Source organism: Sander vitreus, chromosome 22 (assembly GCF_031162955.1).
Source record: "Sander vitreus isolate 19-12246 chromosome 22, sanVit1, whole genome shotgun sequence".
NCBI lineage: Eukaryota > Metazoa > Chordata > Actinopteri > Perciformes > Percidae > Sander > Sander vitreus.
This window is the reverse complement of record NC_135876.1, coordinates 8,886,412-8,901,083: the sequence shown is the minus strand read 5'-3', so window position 1 is coordinate 8,901,083 and position 14,672 is coordinate 8,886,412. Positions and strand designations below refer to the sequence as shown.

General features: G+C 40.5%; 2 protein-coding genes and 1 non-coding gene across 3 annotated transcripts; all 3 read left to right on the top strand.

Annotated features, from left to right (window-relative positions):
• The first annotated feature begins 1,606 nt into the window (after positions 1-1,606).
• rps20 (ribosomal protein S20) lies at positions 1,607-4,460 on the top strand. Its single transcript, XM_078280893.1, has 4 exons — positions 1,607-1,718; positions 2,835-2,934; positions 3,120-3,193; positions 4,236-4,460. Exons 1-4 carry the CDS (start codon positions 1,716-1,718, stop codon positions 4,416-4,418), a joined length of 360 nt encoding a protein of 119 aa, XP_078137019.1. The 5' UTR covers positions 1,607-1,715; the 3' UTR covers positions 4,419-4,460.
• Positions 2,980-3,047, top strand: LOC144537537 (small nucleolar RNA U54). The gene has a single exon (XR_013503863.1). It is a non-coding gene; the product is annotated as a small nucleolar RNA U54 (small nucleolar RNA).
• A 1,744-nt stretch (positions 4,461-6,204) lies between the features above and the next one.
• Positions 6,205-13,994, top strand: LOC144537279 (kinesin-like protein KIF20A). The gene is made up of 18 exons (XM_078280892.1): positions 6,205-6,330; positions 6,555-6,650; positions 8,086-8,205; positions 8,373-8,511; positions 8,599-8,783; positions 8,900-8,990; positions 9,187-9,363; positions 9,478-9,589; positions 9,661-9,723; positions 10,072-10,218; positions 10,308-10,473; positions 10,561-10,740; positions 12,245-12,384; positions 12,526-12,691; positions 12,922-13,036; positions 13,197-13,267; positions 13,354-13,473; positions 13,642-13,994. The coding sequence occupies exons 1-18, from the start codon at positions 6,205-6,207 to the stop codon at positions 13,855-13,857; spliced, it is 2,430 nt and encodes an 809-aa protein (XP_078137018.1). The 3' UTR covers positions 13,858-13,994.
• The last annotated feature ends 678 nt before the right edge of the window (positions 13,995-14,672 follow it).

Below are 14,672 nucleotides of genomic sequence, written 5' to 3'. Positions count from 1 at the left end.
TGTTGTCCCCCTTTATTTACATGTAAGATGGATAGAATGCTACAAAGAGTGATTTTGTTCATTAAACATTTTTTAACGGAAGTAGTTCATGGTTTATGTCTGCCTCGATGAGGGGGTTGCACTCAGGATAGGTCTGGCATGACCATTGATGTGACAAAAATGTGTTCTCTGTACTCAAAGACAGGGAATCACACAGTCCACACTCAATTGGATATAGGCCTACATCATTTACATATATTAATCATGATTATTATTGTATTTGTAGTCAAGTTAGTAGCCTACTCATGTTAATATACTTGTTATCTTATTTTTTAAATACTTGCCGGATGTAACCTCACTGGTGGAGCGGGTAGTTGTCTTGGTAGTTGTCAAGCGTTTTGAGTGTACACTTTACTGGGGGGGCTGTCCACCCTTGCTGAAATACTGAAGCAGGAAAAGTTGCAGTCAAACAACACATTCTAAAATAATCTCTTGAAATGGAAGCGCTAAAAGAAGTTTAAGTAGCAGTTTAAGTGGAAGCACTAAAGGAAGGTACAGTGTCAATTTAAGTGCTGAGTGGAGTCATGAAGGCCTTTGAATTGTCATCTGAAGAGCAAGAGATGAACTGTTTCTTTTTTTCTATTTTCATGGTCGAAGCCATCTACAAGAGGTTTGACGAAGTGCTCCAAGTCCTTCAAGCTGATGGACTATGATGAAAGCTATTACTATGCCACAGAGGGCGTCATCTCTGCCATCCAGGATATGGACTATGAAGGGCAGACTGATGCATCCAGCCAGGCTCACTTTCAGCTGGAAGAGGGACTCAAGGAGGAGAAGGGAGGCTTCTTTACAAGTCTCTCTGAAAGAAGACGTAGACTTTATTCCAAATGATGTGACAGAGGACACGTACAGGATAGAGGAAATGCTTTTTCAGGACTCTGCCGTCCAGAATATGGACCATGAAGAGAAGACTGATGCATCCAGCCAGGTTCACCTTCCGCTGGAAGAGGGACATCTGGAGAAGAGGGAGGCTTCTCCACAAGTCTCTCTGGATGAAGAAGTAGACACTTTGCCAAATGATGTGACTGAGGATACATACAGGAAAGAGGAAACTCTTGTTCAGGACTCTGTCGTCCAGAATATGGACCATGACGTGCAGATTGATGCATCCAGCCAGGTTTACTTTCAGCTGGAAGAGGCTTTCTTGTTTGTTTCTCGTTTTAATACATTTTAGCTCTGTATTTTAGTCAGCTAAACACTTCTCTGGTTTGAATGGCCTACATTGCCACAGGTTTTGCATCCATAAGACTTGTTTTTTGTTTTTGTGTGATCTTTTTACCCACTCCTGTTTCAAACTGTTTACACAAGTGACATTGGACAGATCAATAGTGCTATCTATTCTAGTTGTTTCTTCTTCTTTTTTTGGTCAGATCTCGTATGGTATTGTGTGTGCGTCTTTTCTTTCTTGTTTTACCTGAGTCTATGGTCACAGAACCTGCAACACTGCATTCAAATCGGAGAACCAATAGCGTAGCCACTAGATGTCGCTGTTGATTATGAATGCGTCTAAAACCCTACAGAAGAAGTGTAAGTAACCCGGATGAGCAGTACATATTGAGGAAACGGGCCTCCGCTCGCTCTTTTCCTGAAGAGCTAACCACGTTTGTGGCTCTTGTTCCTGGCTCACCGCTGTTCGCTTGAATTTCTCCCGAATAAGTCGGTCAGGAATAATCAAAATGGTATGTGCTGTTTTAGTATAGCTAACATTTTTTTACGACGCTCATTTTGTAGCTAGTAATTTCGTAATTCCGTATCTTAACTTGAACGCCGAAATTCTCGGGGTTGTTGGCTAATGTTAGCACCGAAGGCTAATGTCGCTTGAGTAGATGTCCCGCCACAAATCCTTCACAAACTAGCTAGCTAGACTTTTTAATAATAACCTGCGTATTGACAAAGTTGTAAACATGTGGCGACATGAAGCATCATGTTTCCCGAATCTTCAAGACACTCTTTATAATGCGGCATAACGTACTTAAAAGTGCACAAGAATCATTTGCTATAGCTAAGTTAAAGCAGTGAAATAGCTAGCTAGTCTCTTGCTCCCATGATTGTGTCTCGCAAAAAGTCATAACTATAACGCGAAGGCAGATACGAACTTTTTATGATTTGGAGATTAAAGGCCCTGCAACTTCATCAGAATTTGGTTACAAATGAGTTCGGACAGTAACTAGCTACGTTACGTAATTTTCCATGTTTTTGAAACGAGCATCGGAACAATGGACAGTTGTCACATTGGCTGACGTTAGCTGGCTTAATGCTCCGTTTATATGGCTAACGTTACTATTACAAGTTTCGTGGATAGAAATGGGTTGTCATTTGTCTATAGTTCAACTTAAACGGTGTTCACTAACACCAAAGCACTTTCTTTCACTGGTGAAGCGGTTTATTTTAACACTAGGCGTGCTAGTTAGCTGGTGCTGCGTTTAGATGCTCCATTTACTTCTCCAACGTGTTTGAAGACCGAAACCATTTGAAGGATTGAACTACTATCCTGAATTTTCAAATGTAACTAGCAACACTAATTGACCATTCAGGGTTAACCTCGCTAAATGAAATATGAGCTATATTAATATCTTAAAGTCTAACTGACCGTCATAACGTTACACCGTTGCAGCTGGTAATAACAGTCAAGTCAGTGCTGTAACTGTAATACATGAGAAAATACTCAAGCTATTAACTCTGCTGGGCCCACTAGTAATGTTACATCTATCCTTGCTAACCTGTGCTGACCCATGCTGTTTAAAATCCTGTGAATGTCAGGTTAAGTGTTTTCATAACTGTTTCCACACATGCAGGCTTTCAAGGACACTGGCAAGGCACCTGTAGAGACTGAGGTCGCCATTCACCGCATCCGCATCACCCTCACCAGCCGCAACGTCAAATCTCTGGAGAAAGGTAACAAAGATCAAAATAGTTCATGTTGAGAATAGTACATGGGTGTGAGCTATGAGGATACATTTCCATCTGATAAACTGTGAAGACTGGATATACGCTATTCTGAGCCATGGCTTTAAAAGTATCAGTGTGTGATTGCCGGTTGCTTGTGTTTTGAATTTTTTTTTTTTTTATATAATCCTCAGTCTGCGCAGACTTGATCCGTGGGGCTAAGGAGAAGAACCTGAAGGTGAAGGGACCCGTCCGCATGCCAACCAAGGTACTGAAGGACATGGGCTAGACACACATTTTCACATTTACTGCATTGGTGTAAGACATGGATTCGCTGTTGCAATGTACATTGGTGAGTCCGTCATCTGCCACGTTGGTGTCTGAGGACAGGGACTGACAGGCACTCATCATGCATGTTGAGTTAAATGGTAAAGTGGCATTGATGTCCCCCTATTCAAACAACCAAAATGTGTGATTGTGTTACGCTCAATGTATGAGATATTTATGGGCGAACCTAGGACAGACATTCACAAAATGTCTGTTTTTAACACTGAATACACTCAAAGTTATCCACCTAATGTGTCTGCCATGTTTATCACAAAAGCTTCAGCTAATTTTGTGTAACAGCCCCTCCTTTCTGCACTCCTAATCTTTGCTATTTACAAATTGCAACAAATGAGAGACCTAGCTAGCTTACAGACTTTAAGCTGTTATACCACAAATAAACAGGGTGCTGGATGCGAAAGATGTAGTAAAAGAAGCAACGGCGCACATCTCCTTAGCAACCCCCCACAGTTTATTCTCACAGCTTTGTCAGACCATCTGAGGATATAGGGGGAATTTGGACACTTTAAATTTTCACAAGCTTAACTTCCCTCAATAATAGTGATTGGGTTAAAGTTCCAGCAACCCAGAACATGGTGTTCAATCATTTTTCAAATCACTCTAAAGCTACGGTCAAATAACATTTTCGGTCAATTAAATTGCCCTGCAATGGTCCCGAAAAACAGTCGGTCACCTTTCTGATGGGAGTAAAAAAATGTGTAAAATGTTTGTATTCTGGTAGTGTGATCCTGCACTAATTATGTTGAAGAAACATGCTACATTTTCTGAAATTGCAGCCATGCTTTTATTGGCCTCAAAATTGCAGTATACCTGAAATGTAATGTGACCCTACAGGACTTCTGTACTGCAAAGGAACAGCATGAATGCAGTGTGAATATGGGACTACCATCAATTTAGAAAGATTAGTGGTATTCCTGATTCTTTTTGGTCAAGCTAAAGCTTTTTTTCTGTTGTGCCCCATCCAGACTCTGCGCATCACCACCAGGAAAACACCTTGTGGTGAAGGATCCAAAACCTGGGATCGCTTCCAGATGAGGATCCACAAGCGCCTGATTGATCTGCACAGCCCATCTGAAATCGTCAAGCAGATCACCTCCATCAGCATTGAACCCGGTGTAGAGGTTGAGGTTACCATCGCAGATGCATAAATGATGCAGATGATTCAATAAAGAAATGAATAAGGAAACTGATGTGTTATTGGGTGGGCTCTTAATGCAATGAGATAACAGGATCTGCACACACACCTAAAACAACTCCTTGATAATCTGTTCTATAGAAACAATTACTGATCAAGATTAAGGATGCTATCTGAGGTAGTTCAGTGCAAACCCTATAGTACATCACGCTGGATGACGAGCAACTATTTTTCAAATTGGAGAGCTAAAAATCAATTTGCTGGCCCTTGCATTTAACTTGAATCTACAGTGCTGTTTCTAGGTAATCGCAACACAGTAAAGGTGTGTGTGGATATCTGATAATTCAATACTTGTATGTGCAGTCTATTTTAAAAAACATTTTACTTATTAGACTGTCCTCTTTGATGGTAATGGAGAAAACTATCATTCCATACATGTGCTCAGACTTGCATTAGAAAAGTTGGAAATAATGAAAAGGCAGCAATACTGGCCAAGAAGACATTGAGAAAACTACTTTCAAAAAGCTCTTACAAAACCCGTTAATCTCCGTCTAAAATGAGTTAACTATAAACATTCTTAACTTTGCTTCAACCCAAGAAGAAAGGACACTTTAAAGTTGGTATGCTTTTTAATGCCTCTTACCTAGAAACACTGAACTTATAGAAACTGCAAAAAAAGTCAATTAAAGGATAATATTGAATGCCAAAACATAATTGAATAAGAAGCACAGTAAACTGACTCAGTAACGTCAGTTAAACAGCCATACCTAGCTTAGTTGGCTAACTTTTGCTCAATCAGCCACCATAAGCTATACTGGTTGGTCATCTATGAGACCATATCAGGCTTTAGTAGCACAACACCTGAGTATATGGAATTACACAATGGTTTGTTTTTATTGCTTATGAATTCAACTAAGAAGAAAAGATTGTTATTTCTGCTTAGAAATGTATAGTTACCTTTGTGGTTAAGTGGCTGGTGGAAGTCTTGGTATTATTTGGGTGTCAACCCTTGTGTTGTCTTCCCGTCGACCATGCAACTTTTTGTTTTTCTAGGTCAAAATTTAAAATGAAAACCTTTTTTTAACGTTTTGGTCGTCTTTTTCGACACTTCTCGCTTTTTTCTACGCTTTTTGACGTTTTGCTCATTCTTTTTCTGACGTTTTTGAACTTTTTAAAGACCTTTTTGTCATTTTTTTTTCAATGTTCTTTTACCTATTATTTTTTCAAATGCTGTAAAATGTTATAAAACACCCAAATTCAATGAAAGCAGTGAACTGATCATTTATTTTACTTGTGAAGAACGTTGAATGGAACCATCCACGTTATTGTTCTTTGACAATGTGGTTGAAAGAACCCCAAATTTCTGATACAAAAACTTTGAATATGGGTCAAATTTGACCCGAGGACAACAGGAGGGTTAATAATAAATAAGCTAAGGAAAATTCCATGTCTTACTTAGAAGATACACGAGCATATTTCATTCCTTATTACTTTAACATACTTAGAGATTGACCCTCAGAAAATGATCTGATGTATCACCGTTGAACTCAGACCAGTAAAGCGCGAGTCCTCAAAGCTGGTTGGTCACCGTCGCCCTGGTGATTTGCTCCACTTCACACCTGCTTTCAATAAACTGATTACACGCTCCCCTTGTTCTCAGTGGAAGAACGTCAGCAGACCCACATGTACTGTAGGTGAAATAAGTCGTTTTTTAAGGCCAACATTTTCTGTGAATTGTCTTCCAAAGGGTCAGGGGATTCAGTACATATAGCGAATTAATACATGACTTAATAGACGTGATGGAGCCGTCTTTCCTCGAGATGAGTAGGCATACAGTTAATTTCAGCTATGAAGATAGCGTCAATATGCAGCATGTTGACATGGACATCACTTGTAATACTTCTGTCAGAACTTCATCCCAGCAGGTAATGTTTTTTTTTCTCCCTTTTTTGTTTTCGTCAAACAGTAAAAAAAAAAAAAGTTTAGATGCTCTTTCAATTAAGTCGTGTTTTTATTTTATTTTTTTTATTTTTAGTAGCCTAATGCTTGTTCAGATTTCTTGGCCATATCATTTACTGTTAAAACGACTGAAATGAAGTTCAGCTCTGCACCGAGTTCCTGTTGTGGTGATTGTCTTCTGTGTTTGTAGTCTGAAGCGCCAGGCGCTGCTGAGCAGCAGACTATGAGAGTTTACCTCCGAGTCAGGCCCTTCTCTAAAGAGGAACTCGCTGACAACGAGGATCAGGTAGGCTATAGGCTACAATATACAGGTGAAACTCGGGAAATTAGAACATCGTGCAAAAGTTCATTTATTTCAGTAATTTCAACTTAAAGGTGAAACTAATATTTATATACTCATTACATGCAAAGCGAGATATTTCATGCCTTTTGTTATGATTTTGATGATTATGGTTTACAGCTTATGAAAACAAAAGGATTTTTAAATACAGAAAAGTAGGCACTCTGAAAAGTATAATCATGCATATGTACTCAGTACTTGGTTTGGGCCCCTTTTGCATGAATTACTGCCTCAATGCAGCGTGGCGTGGATGCTGTCAGCCTGTGGCACTGCTGAGGTGTTATGGAAGACCAGGATGCTTCAGTACCGGCCTTCAGCGCTGTGCATTGTTCCAGTTGAACCAGTCCACAATGTTACACAGAGCATGTTTACCTGTAATGAAGTTAAAATATTACTTTAGCCCAGAGATCTTTAACAGGCGGTCCGGGACCCACAGGGGTCTACAAGTTTCTTTCCAAATGTCTCAACATAATTCCAACATATTATTAGCAAATAATAATCCCCACTGATGATGGGCTTACTAGCCTATAGGTAAGGTACTGTAGTCACTAAGAGAGCCATCCACAGATGCACATCATGTATGTGTAACATTAAAAGATGATTTATAAAATCATGCAAATAATTAATATTTGCATAGCTTAGTATTCTATGCAGAAAGGTATGTATAAAGGCTTTAGGCTGTCCTACATGTTATTGTAGGCCCAGTTTAATATGCAACTTCATTTTATACAATGTTAGTAGTAGGGGGTCCCTGCTCCGCCTATTAAGTGAAGGGGTCCTTGGCTTAAATGTTGAAGACCCCTGCTCTAGCCTCCTTATTTGTCCAAGTTTTGCAGTTTGTTATATTGTGTATCTGCTTTCCACCGAGGTAAAGAACTGTATGCAAATCATTTTAATATTCTATTTAATTTTACAAAAAATGTAGGACCCTCACCCAGCATTATTTATCTTATCTTTGGACCCCTGGCCTTGACTGAAGTGTAATATACTCCCCCCAGTATCTCTGTCTTCATTTAAATGCATTTAAATTGTTATAGGCTAACTTTATGTAACACATTTTATGTTCTGCTTTTTAGAAATGATTATTATAATGCAGAATAAAAAGTGAAGATGGGACCTGCTGTAGACTAGTGACAAATGATGCGTTCTCTAGAGAGATAATGTTCAATTACTAATAATTATAAAGATCCATGTTTTTCAAAACTGCCATATTTGTCCTATGATCTGATTTTATTTATTTTTTTTTGTTGAGGAAAATAATACTCGTGCAGAAACTGAGCTGTTGTCCTCTGCATATGGCCAAATGCACCTTACGACCCATGACGCACACAAAAGCTATTTTGATGTTGATGATTTTAACTTTGCTTTATTTTTTCCTCAGGATTGTGTAGTGATTGAAAACAGCCAGACGGTGACACTGAACGCACCAAAGGGTTCTGCCACCATGAAGAGCAGTGAGAAGGGCATCGGCATGTCTCTTCACAAATTCTCCTTCTCGCAGGTCTGCAACATTTTGAAAGTGTACCGTTTCTGTCTATCTGCCTAAACACATGGTAGAGGTCCTCGTACACATTTATTCCTAAACTATTCTGGATGACAATTGTGCCATTTCAGACAGACAGGCACTCGCATTCATTTCCACCCCACCATCTTTCTTTTGGCTTTTAGATTTTTGGACCAGAGATGACACAGTCGGAGCTATTTGAGGACACTGTCAAAAGTCAAATGTGTGACTTCTTAGAAGGGAAGAATGCACTAATCTTCAGCTATGGTGTAACCAATGCTGGGAAAACCTACACAATCCAAGGTAAAGATGGAAACAACGTAAGCGTTACTGTCGGAAGTCCTATGTAAGTTCTTCTGCCAGTCTGAGTTTGTTGTGTAATGTTTTTAGGAAGTCCAAAAGACCCGGGAATGCTCCCTCGAGTGCTGGACGCCACCTTTCAGTATATTGGAAGCCATGTGTATGAGGGGATGGACCTGAAACCCTACCACAGAAATGATGCGCAACATCTGGATCCTGACCAAGTCAAGCAGGAGAGAAGTGCTAAAGCTGCCATTTTTGCTTCAGTCAAAGAAGTGAGAGAGAGATGAGACATTCTCCAGGCTTTGCTAAGAATTTTAAATGAATAATGCTCTCTGCAAATAATGCCTAAATAATAAATAAACATGCATATTCATTTGCTCCCATCTAGGAGTGTGATCCTCTCCGAGCCAGTGGTGGTTTAGAGTCCCCTTCCTGTTCCACCACCGTTCTCTCATCCTCTTTGTTCTACGATCAAACTGGTAGCCTTCACCAATTCTACACACTGAAACATGCAGTATATTGTCTTGCATTTAAAAAAAAAAAAAGCTTAAAGTTTTCCCAGTAGGAACTCAGTGTCATGCAAAGATTTCAGACAAGAATGACCAACACTGTTTGATACCAATTCTTCGTTTCACTCTTTGGCCTTTGTTGGCCTCTCCATCTTCTCCTTTTTAGTGTTGGCAAGCAACCTAAACGAAGCAGGCAGCAGCCAGTTTGCATTATGGGTGGCATTCTTTGAAATCTACAATGAGCTTGTATATGATCTGCTTCAACCTTCCCTGTGCTCCAAGTCCAAAAAACGCACTGCTCTTCGAGTGTGTGACGATGGTGCTGGAAACGCTTATGTTAAAGGTGCGAGCGTGCCTTTATCCTGTGTTAAGTTGGTTGAGAATACCAGCAAATGTCTTATGTTGTGCAAGGTTTAAAATTGAATCAAAGAACAATGTGTGTTTCAAATGATTTCAGATCTGAGGTGGATTAACATCCAGACCATGGGCGACGCCTCCAAACTACTACAGTTCGGAAACAGAAACCGAAGTGCTGCAGCCACGAAGATGAACCAGTCGTCTAGCAGAAGGCAAACTTTTCATTTCACCATATCTCTACTGTCATTTTCTGTTTCAAAACTCAAACCAGCTTTCCTTACAGCCACAGCATATTTACCATGAAGTTACTGAAGATTGATGGCAGTACAGTTAAAAGGATCTCGGAGTAAGTATCGGGCAGTGACATCATTACTACTCAAACAATGTTTGTGTTTTGTATCCTGTTGTAATGGCTAATAAGGGCTTACAGGAACTAACAACTGAACAAGAAAGCAGACAATTTAAACATTTACAATTTTTTTTAAAATGCCTCCCAAGAGGAGTGAATAAACACAAGACGTGACTGGGGGGAAAAAGGAACAGATTCAGAGCCTTTTAGCTTAGGAGTTATGGGACCAATTTTAAAGTTGTTTGTACTTAATTTGGTGGCTCTGTAGCTCCAGCACCATGAAATAAGCTGTGATTATATTAAATATAATATAAATAATTTACTATATACTGATTTGTTTCTCAGGTTTTCTCTGTGTGACCTGGCTGGCTCCGAAAGATGCAACAAAACCAAGACATTCGGGGAGAGGCTGAAAGAGGCGGCGAACATAAACAACTCTCTGCTCACTTTGGGGAAGTGCATCACTGCCCTTCGCAACAATCAGACTGACAGGTGCAGTTGGTTGATGATTCAGATGTTTTGCTTTGCTGAAACCCTCAAACTGGTTTTTGCATTAAAGTCTTATTCTTCTGTGCTATCAGAATGAAGAGCAGCTACATTCCTTTCAGAGAGAGTAAGCTCACCAAGCTCTTCCAAGCTGTTTTCTGCGGCAAAGGAAGTGCGTCGATGATCGTCAACATTAACCAGTGCGCTTCCACCTACGACGAGACTCTCCACGTTATGAAATTCTCTGCTGTTGCCAAACAGGTTAGACTGAGTACATAACGGTGTGAGAGGAAGCGGTACAATGAGCTGGATCTCCAACACCACTAACTTTGCCTGCGCTGTCTGTAGGTGGTGCAGGTTATTCCAGACAAGCCTCTGGAAGCTCTGGCTCCTTGTTTGGTCGGCCACGATGGCAAGCCTTTGAGGAATGGGGTGGTTGACAGCCAGGCCTTGGAGAGCTACCTGTCTGAGGAGGAGCAGCTGGATGATGAGGAAGACGAGGCAGACATGTCTTTGCTGCCACAGAATGTACAATTCATACACCATGTCGCATTCAAACATTGTTTAATAGATTTATCGGTACCATGTAATTTACTTGGGAGGTTATACCCCAACTGCTATTTATGACATGTTAGTCAGCTGTTCCTTCAGCATGGTATTAGGGGTGACAAGGTTGGTCGTTCTATCACTTTGCTCCAGACTGACATAACATCAACTATTTGATTATCAAAGGTTTTGAGCAGACATTCATTGTCCACAGAGGATGAATCCTATTGACTTTAGTGATCCCCTGACACCCTCCTCAAGTGGCACCGTGACGTTTTCATTAGTGAAATGTCTCAACTATTTAATCGATTGCCGTAAAGGACGGTCATGGTGCCCAGGGGATGAATCATGTAGACTTTGGTGATTCCTTGACCTTTCCTGTAGTGCCACCATGAGGTTGACGCTTGTGGTTTTGAGTGAGATGTCTCTAACTCTGTAGTCGCGCATTGCCAGACCTATCCCCACAGCGCTGTGGAGTAAGGTCTGGCTACACCACAGATATATTCTGGGATAGGAGGAAAAGGTGCTCTGGGTTGTTCGCGTTTCTTTAAACCAAACGTCATCTTGCTTGGTTGCAGGGATGCCGTCTCTGCTAAATAGTCTCGGGAAGGAACTTGTTCGGCTGGAACACTTGCACCCCGCAAAAGAAAACGCCACAATATTAAATGAAGTTAACTGTTCACACAATACAGTAACATGAGCTAATTAAATCGGCTGTATATACGGTTTACGTAATTTGCGGTTACCAGTGTATCACCAGGTGTACTTTGTTCACAGCAATCTCCACCAATCGGTCCCGAAACGTTGGATAGTAAATACTGTAAACATAGTCTTTGTAAATCTTTACAATTATTCACCTAAAGAACCAAGCAAGCCTGCCTTATTGCATACTTCAAATCTTCGTCAAAACATACAATTTTCAGCGTGTAACGTAAGCTTGCTAGTTTGGAGGTTGCTCTTGTTTCCTGTAGCGAAGGGATCTTGACACAGCAGCAGGGGAAGGGCAAAGCCGGACTGTAAACCTTGTCGGGCTTATCCTGGCAATGTACGCTCGTTGATCTAGACTACTAACGGAGATTGCCATTTGGTACACTTATTCAAGATCCCCTTCATTAGGCTTGTAATAACTTTGTTGATCCCTTAACTCGTCATATAGCTCCGTCATCAGGTCAAAATTTCAATTTGTCCAGTATTTTGGTTTATGACCAAATGTCTGCAAGACTGACGGTCAGCTTTACTTGAAGTGCTAACTAGCAAACCAATAGCAAGCTAACACCCTAAACTAAGATGATGTGCGCAATATTACCTGCTAAATATCAGCAAGTCATTGTGAACATGTTGGCGTTTAGTTAGAAATGCAGCCTCAGAGAGTAGACATTTATTTGGAGTTGTCAAATAAGGCAGTTGGGGAACTATTAACCTTCACTCATAAGATGCGTAATATGGATCAAAGTTCTTTTCAGTAAATGTACTTTAACTCTCCTAGGAGCTCGTAAATATGATTGAGAGTCTGCGTTCAAAACTCCTGGCTGAGCGAAGAAGACACCTTGTTCAGGAAATGGAGATTCGGAAGGAAATGGGAGATGCCATGTTACAGCAGCTCATGGAGAGTGAAGAACTCCGCACGTAGGTTATTTTATTTGCAAGAGAAGGCCAGTAATGCAGATCTCTGGTATTGTATGCCTACAGCTTTCATTTTTGTGATTTCAATCTTGTGTGTCCGTCCGTGTCCAATTTTGGTGAATAAGGTTTGCTTTGAATGTTTAGTCGACAGGTAGAAGAGCTGAAGGAGAGCTACCAAGTCAAGCTGGAGAACACTTTTGAGATGTACAAGGATGCTTTCAAAGAGCATGCCTACCAGAGTGCTATGAACAATCTGGAAGATGACTATGTACCACTTGACGAGTTCATTGCTGAACAGGAGAAAGTGGAGGTATGTCCTGTAATCGTCTGTTAACGGGTCTGAAAAATGTGTTTTTAATAGTCTATGTTAACAAGAACTGTAATGCAGTCGTACACTGTTCAAATCCCAATAGCTTTATTCAGTTATTGAATTGTAAATAGTGGAATTGGCTTAATGGTAATCTGGTATTGTCACCAAACCAAGCAGTCTGATTTTTGGATTGTCATTGAAACTTAACATTTCTCTCACCGGCTGTGTAGGCCCTGAAACGTAAAGTGTCAGAGTTGGAGACCTTAACCTCCAGTGTAAAAGGAAGAGTGTGCGCACGTCCAACAGTGGACCAGTCGTGCCAGGCTAACGCGACAGAAGCGGAAGGTTAGCATACTTTCTATGAATATAGACCACTTTGTTTTAAATCAGTGGTTCAAAAGAAGTACATTCTCTGACTCTGACACATTGCTTCAGCTCATTTCCTTCTCTGTATTTATTTATGATTTTGTGTATTTTCCATTAATTTCTCATTTTCTCCCCACAGGCGAGTATCGACGCAAACTGCTTTACGAAGAAAAATGTGGCTTAGAGAGGATATGCGAGGATAAACAGCAGGTAACAAGGACAACAACATTTTAAATGCAGTAAGATGTCGGGCTATGCGATCACTTGCTCAGCTTAACTTTTAATGTTTGCTTTAGTTGATTTTGTCCCTAGAGAAAAGGCTGATGGAGATTAGTGAAACACTTCAGAAGATCAGAGATGGCTTCCTGGAGAAATCGGCTGATCTGGAGGTTTTACAGAGACGCTGTGATGATCAGGTGAGATGATTTCAAGGTAGGAATACACAAAGTTTAGCAAATCATTCTTAAAATGGTTTTAAGACTAGAACTTGAGCTGTTTGACTGGATCCAGACAAACATGACTTCACCAGGATGAAAATTGTTTGTGCTTTGAATGTTCAGTTTTTTTTTTTTTTCCCCATCAAGACAAAATCTATGGATGACATCATACGGCAGAACGTTGAAAAGGACAGGGAGATTAACTCACTAAAGGCAGAACTTGCCAAACTCTCCCAGAAGTCCCCTGTGAAGCCCAAAACCAAGCGAGGCCTGCTTGCCAACATCAGGGAGGCTGTGACTTCTCCACGGAAGGGTTCAACTGGCCGAACGCTCAGGAAAACGGTTCGGGCTGTACACCACTGACGTGCTCAGCATCTGGGCAAAAGGAGAGAAATTCCTTTTGGGTTTTTAAAAACTTAACATGGGCCGTTTTTAGGATACCTGGAAAGGAAACTGCAAGCGTGACACGTTATTTTATTCAGGTGGAGTGGGTTTCTTAAGATGGCATTTTTGTATGCGTTTTATTTTAATAAAATGAGATTGCTCAAAGCTTCTAGGCATAAAGTCTATTTTATCTTAATCATAGCCAATATATTTTAATTTTTGGATGACCTAAATTCCAAGCGTCGATGGTATGAGGTCATTTTATGGCCACATGCATACACATACTGTATATGGTTTCATTGTCATGTTTTCTCATAGAGACCGTGTTATACATGCATACATGCACTGCTATAGAAATGTCACGCCAGGGAATTTATGCTTTGAATACATTGAACCTGAGGGAAAGTTAACTACAAAAGACCCTGATGGCATAAAGACGATGTGTAATTCATTGAGTCACTCACTTATTTGCTCAATAGTTTGTACTTTTCTGTAAAACGCATTAATCTTAAACATGTTATATGTCCACCATGCTAACGAAGTTATGTAACGTACAGTTGAGTGAATAACATATCGGTGTGTGTGTGGCGTGCTGGAGGTAACAGAGCGCAGCCTCGTCTGTTAGTGAAAGGGCCATTGTGGTAGAGACATCCAGCTGCTCTTCTCTCTGCTCTCAGTGATGCTTAATAAGATTAGCTGTTCGACTTGGCCTGCATCAGTGCAAAGGGGTCAATCGCAGGATTAGCACCTTGCTTAACGGTTACATCAGTTTATTACTTTTTTCCCCCCTCATT

Coding starts and splice junctions, on each gene's coding strand:
- rps20 (XM_078280893.1), top strand. Junction 2,935..3,119: donor CGTCAAATCTCTGGAGAAAG/GTAACAAAGATC, acceptor TATAATCCTCAG/TCTGCGCAGACTTGATCCGT. Junction 3,194..4,235: donor CCGTCCGCATGCCAACCAAG/GTACTGAAGGAC, acceptor TGCCCCATCCAG/ACTCTGCGCATCACCACCAG.
- LOC144537279 (XM_078280892.1), top strand. CDS start 6,205: ATGGAGCCGTCTTTCCTCGAGATGAGTAGGCATACAGTTAATTTCAGC. Junction 8,784..8,899: donor TTTTTGCTTCAGTCAAAGAA/GTGAGAGAGAGA, acceptor GCTCCCATCTAG/GAGTGTGATCCTCTCCGAGC. Junction 10,219..10,307: donor CGCAACAATCAGACTGACAG/GTGCAGTTGGTT, acceptor CTGTGCTATCAG/AATGAAGAGCAGCTACATTC.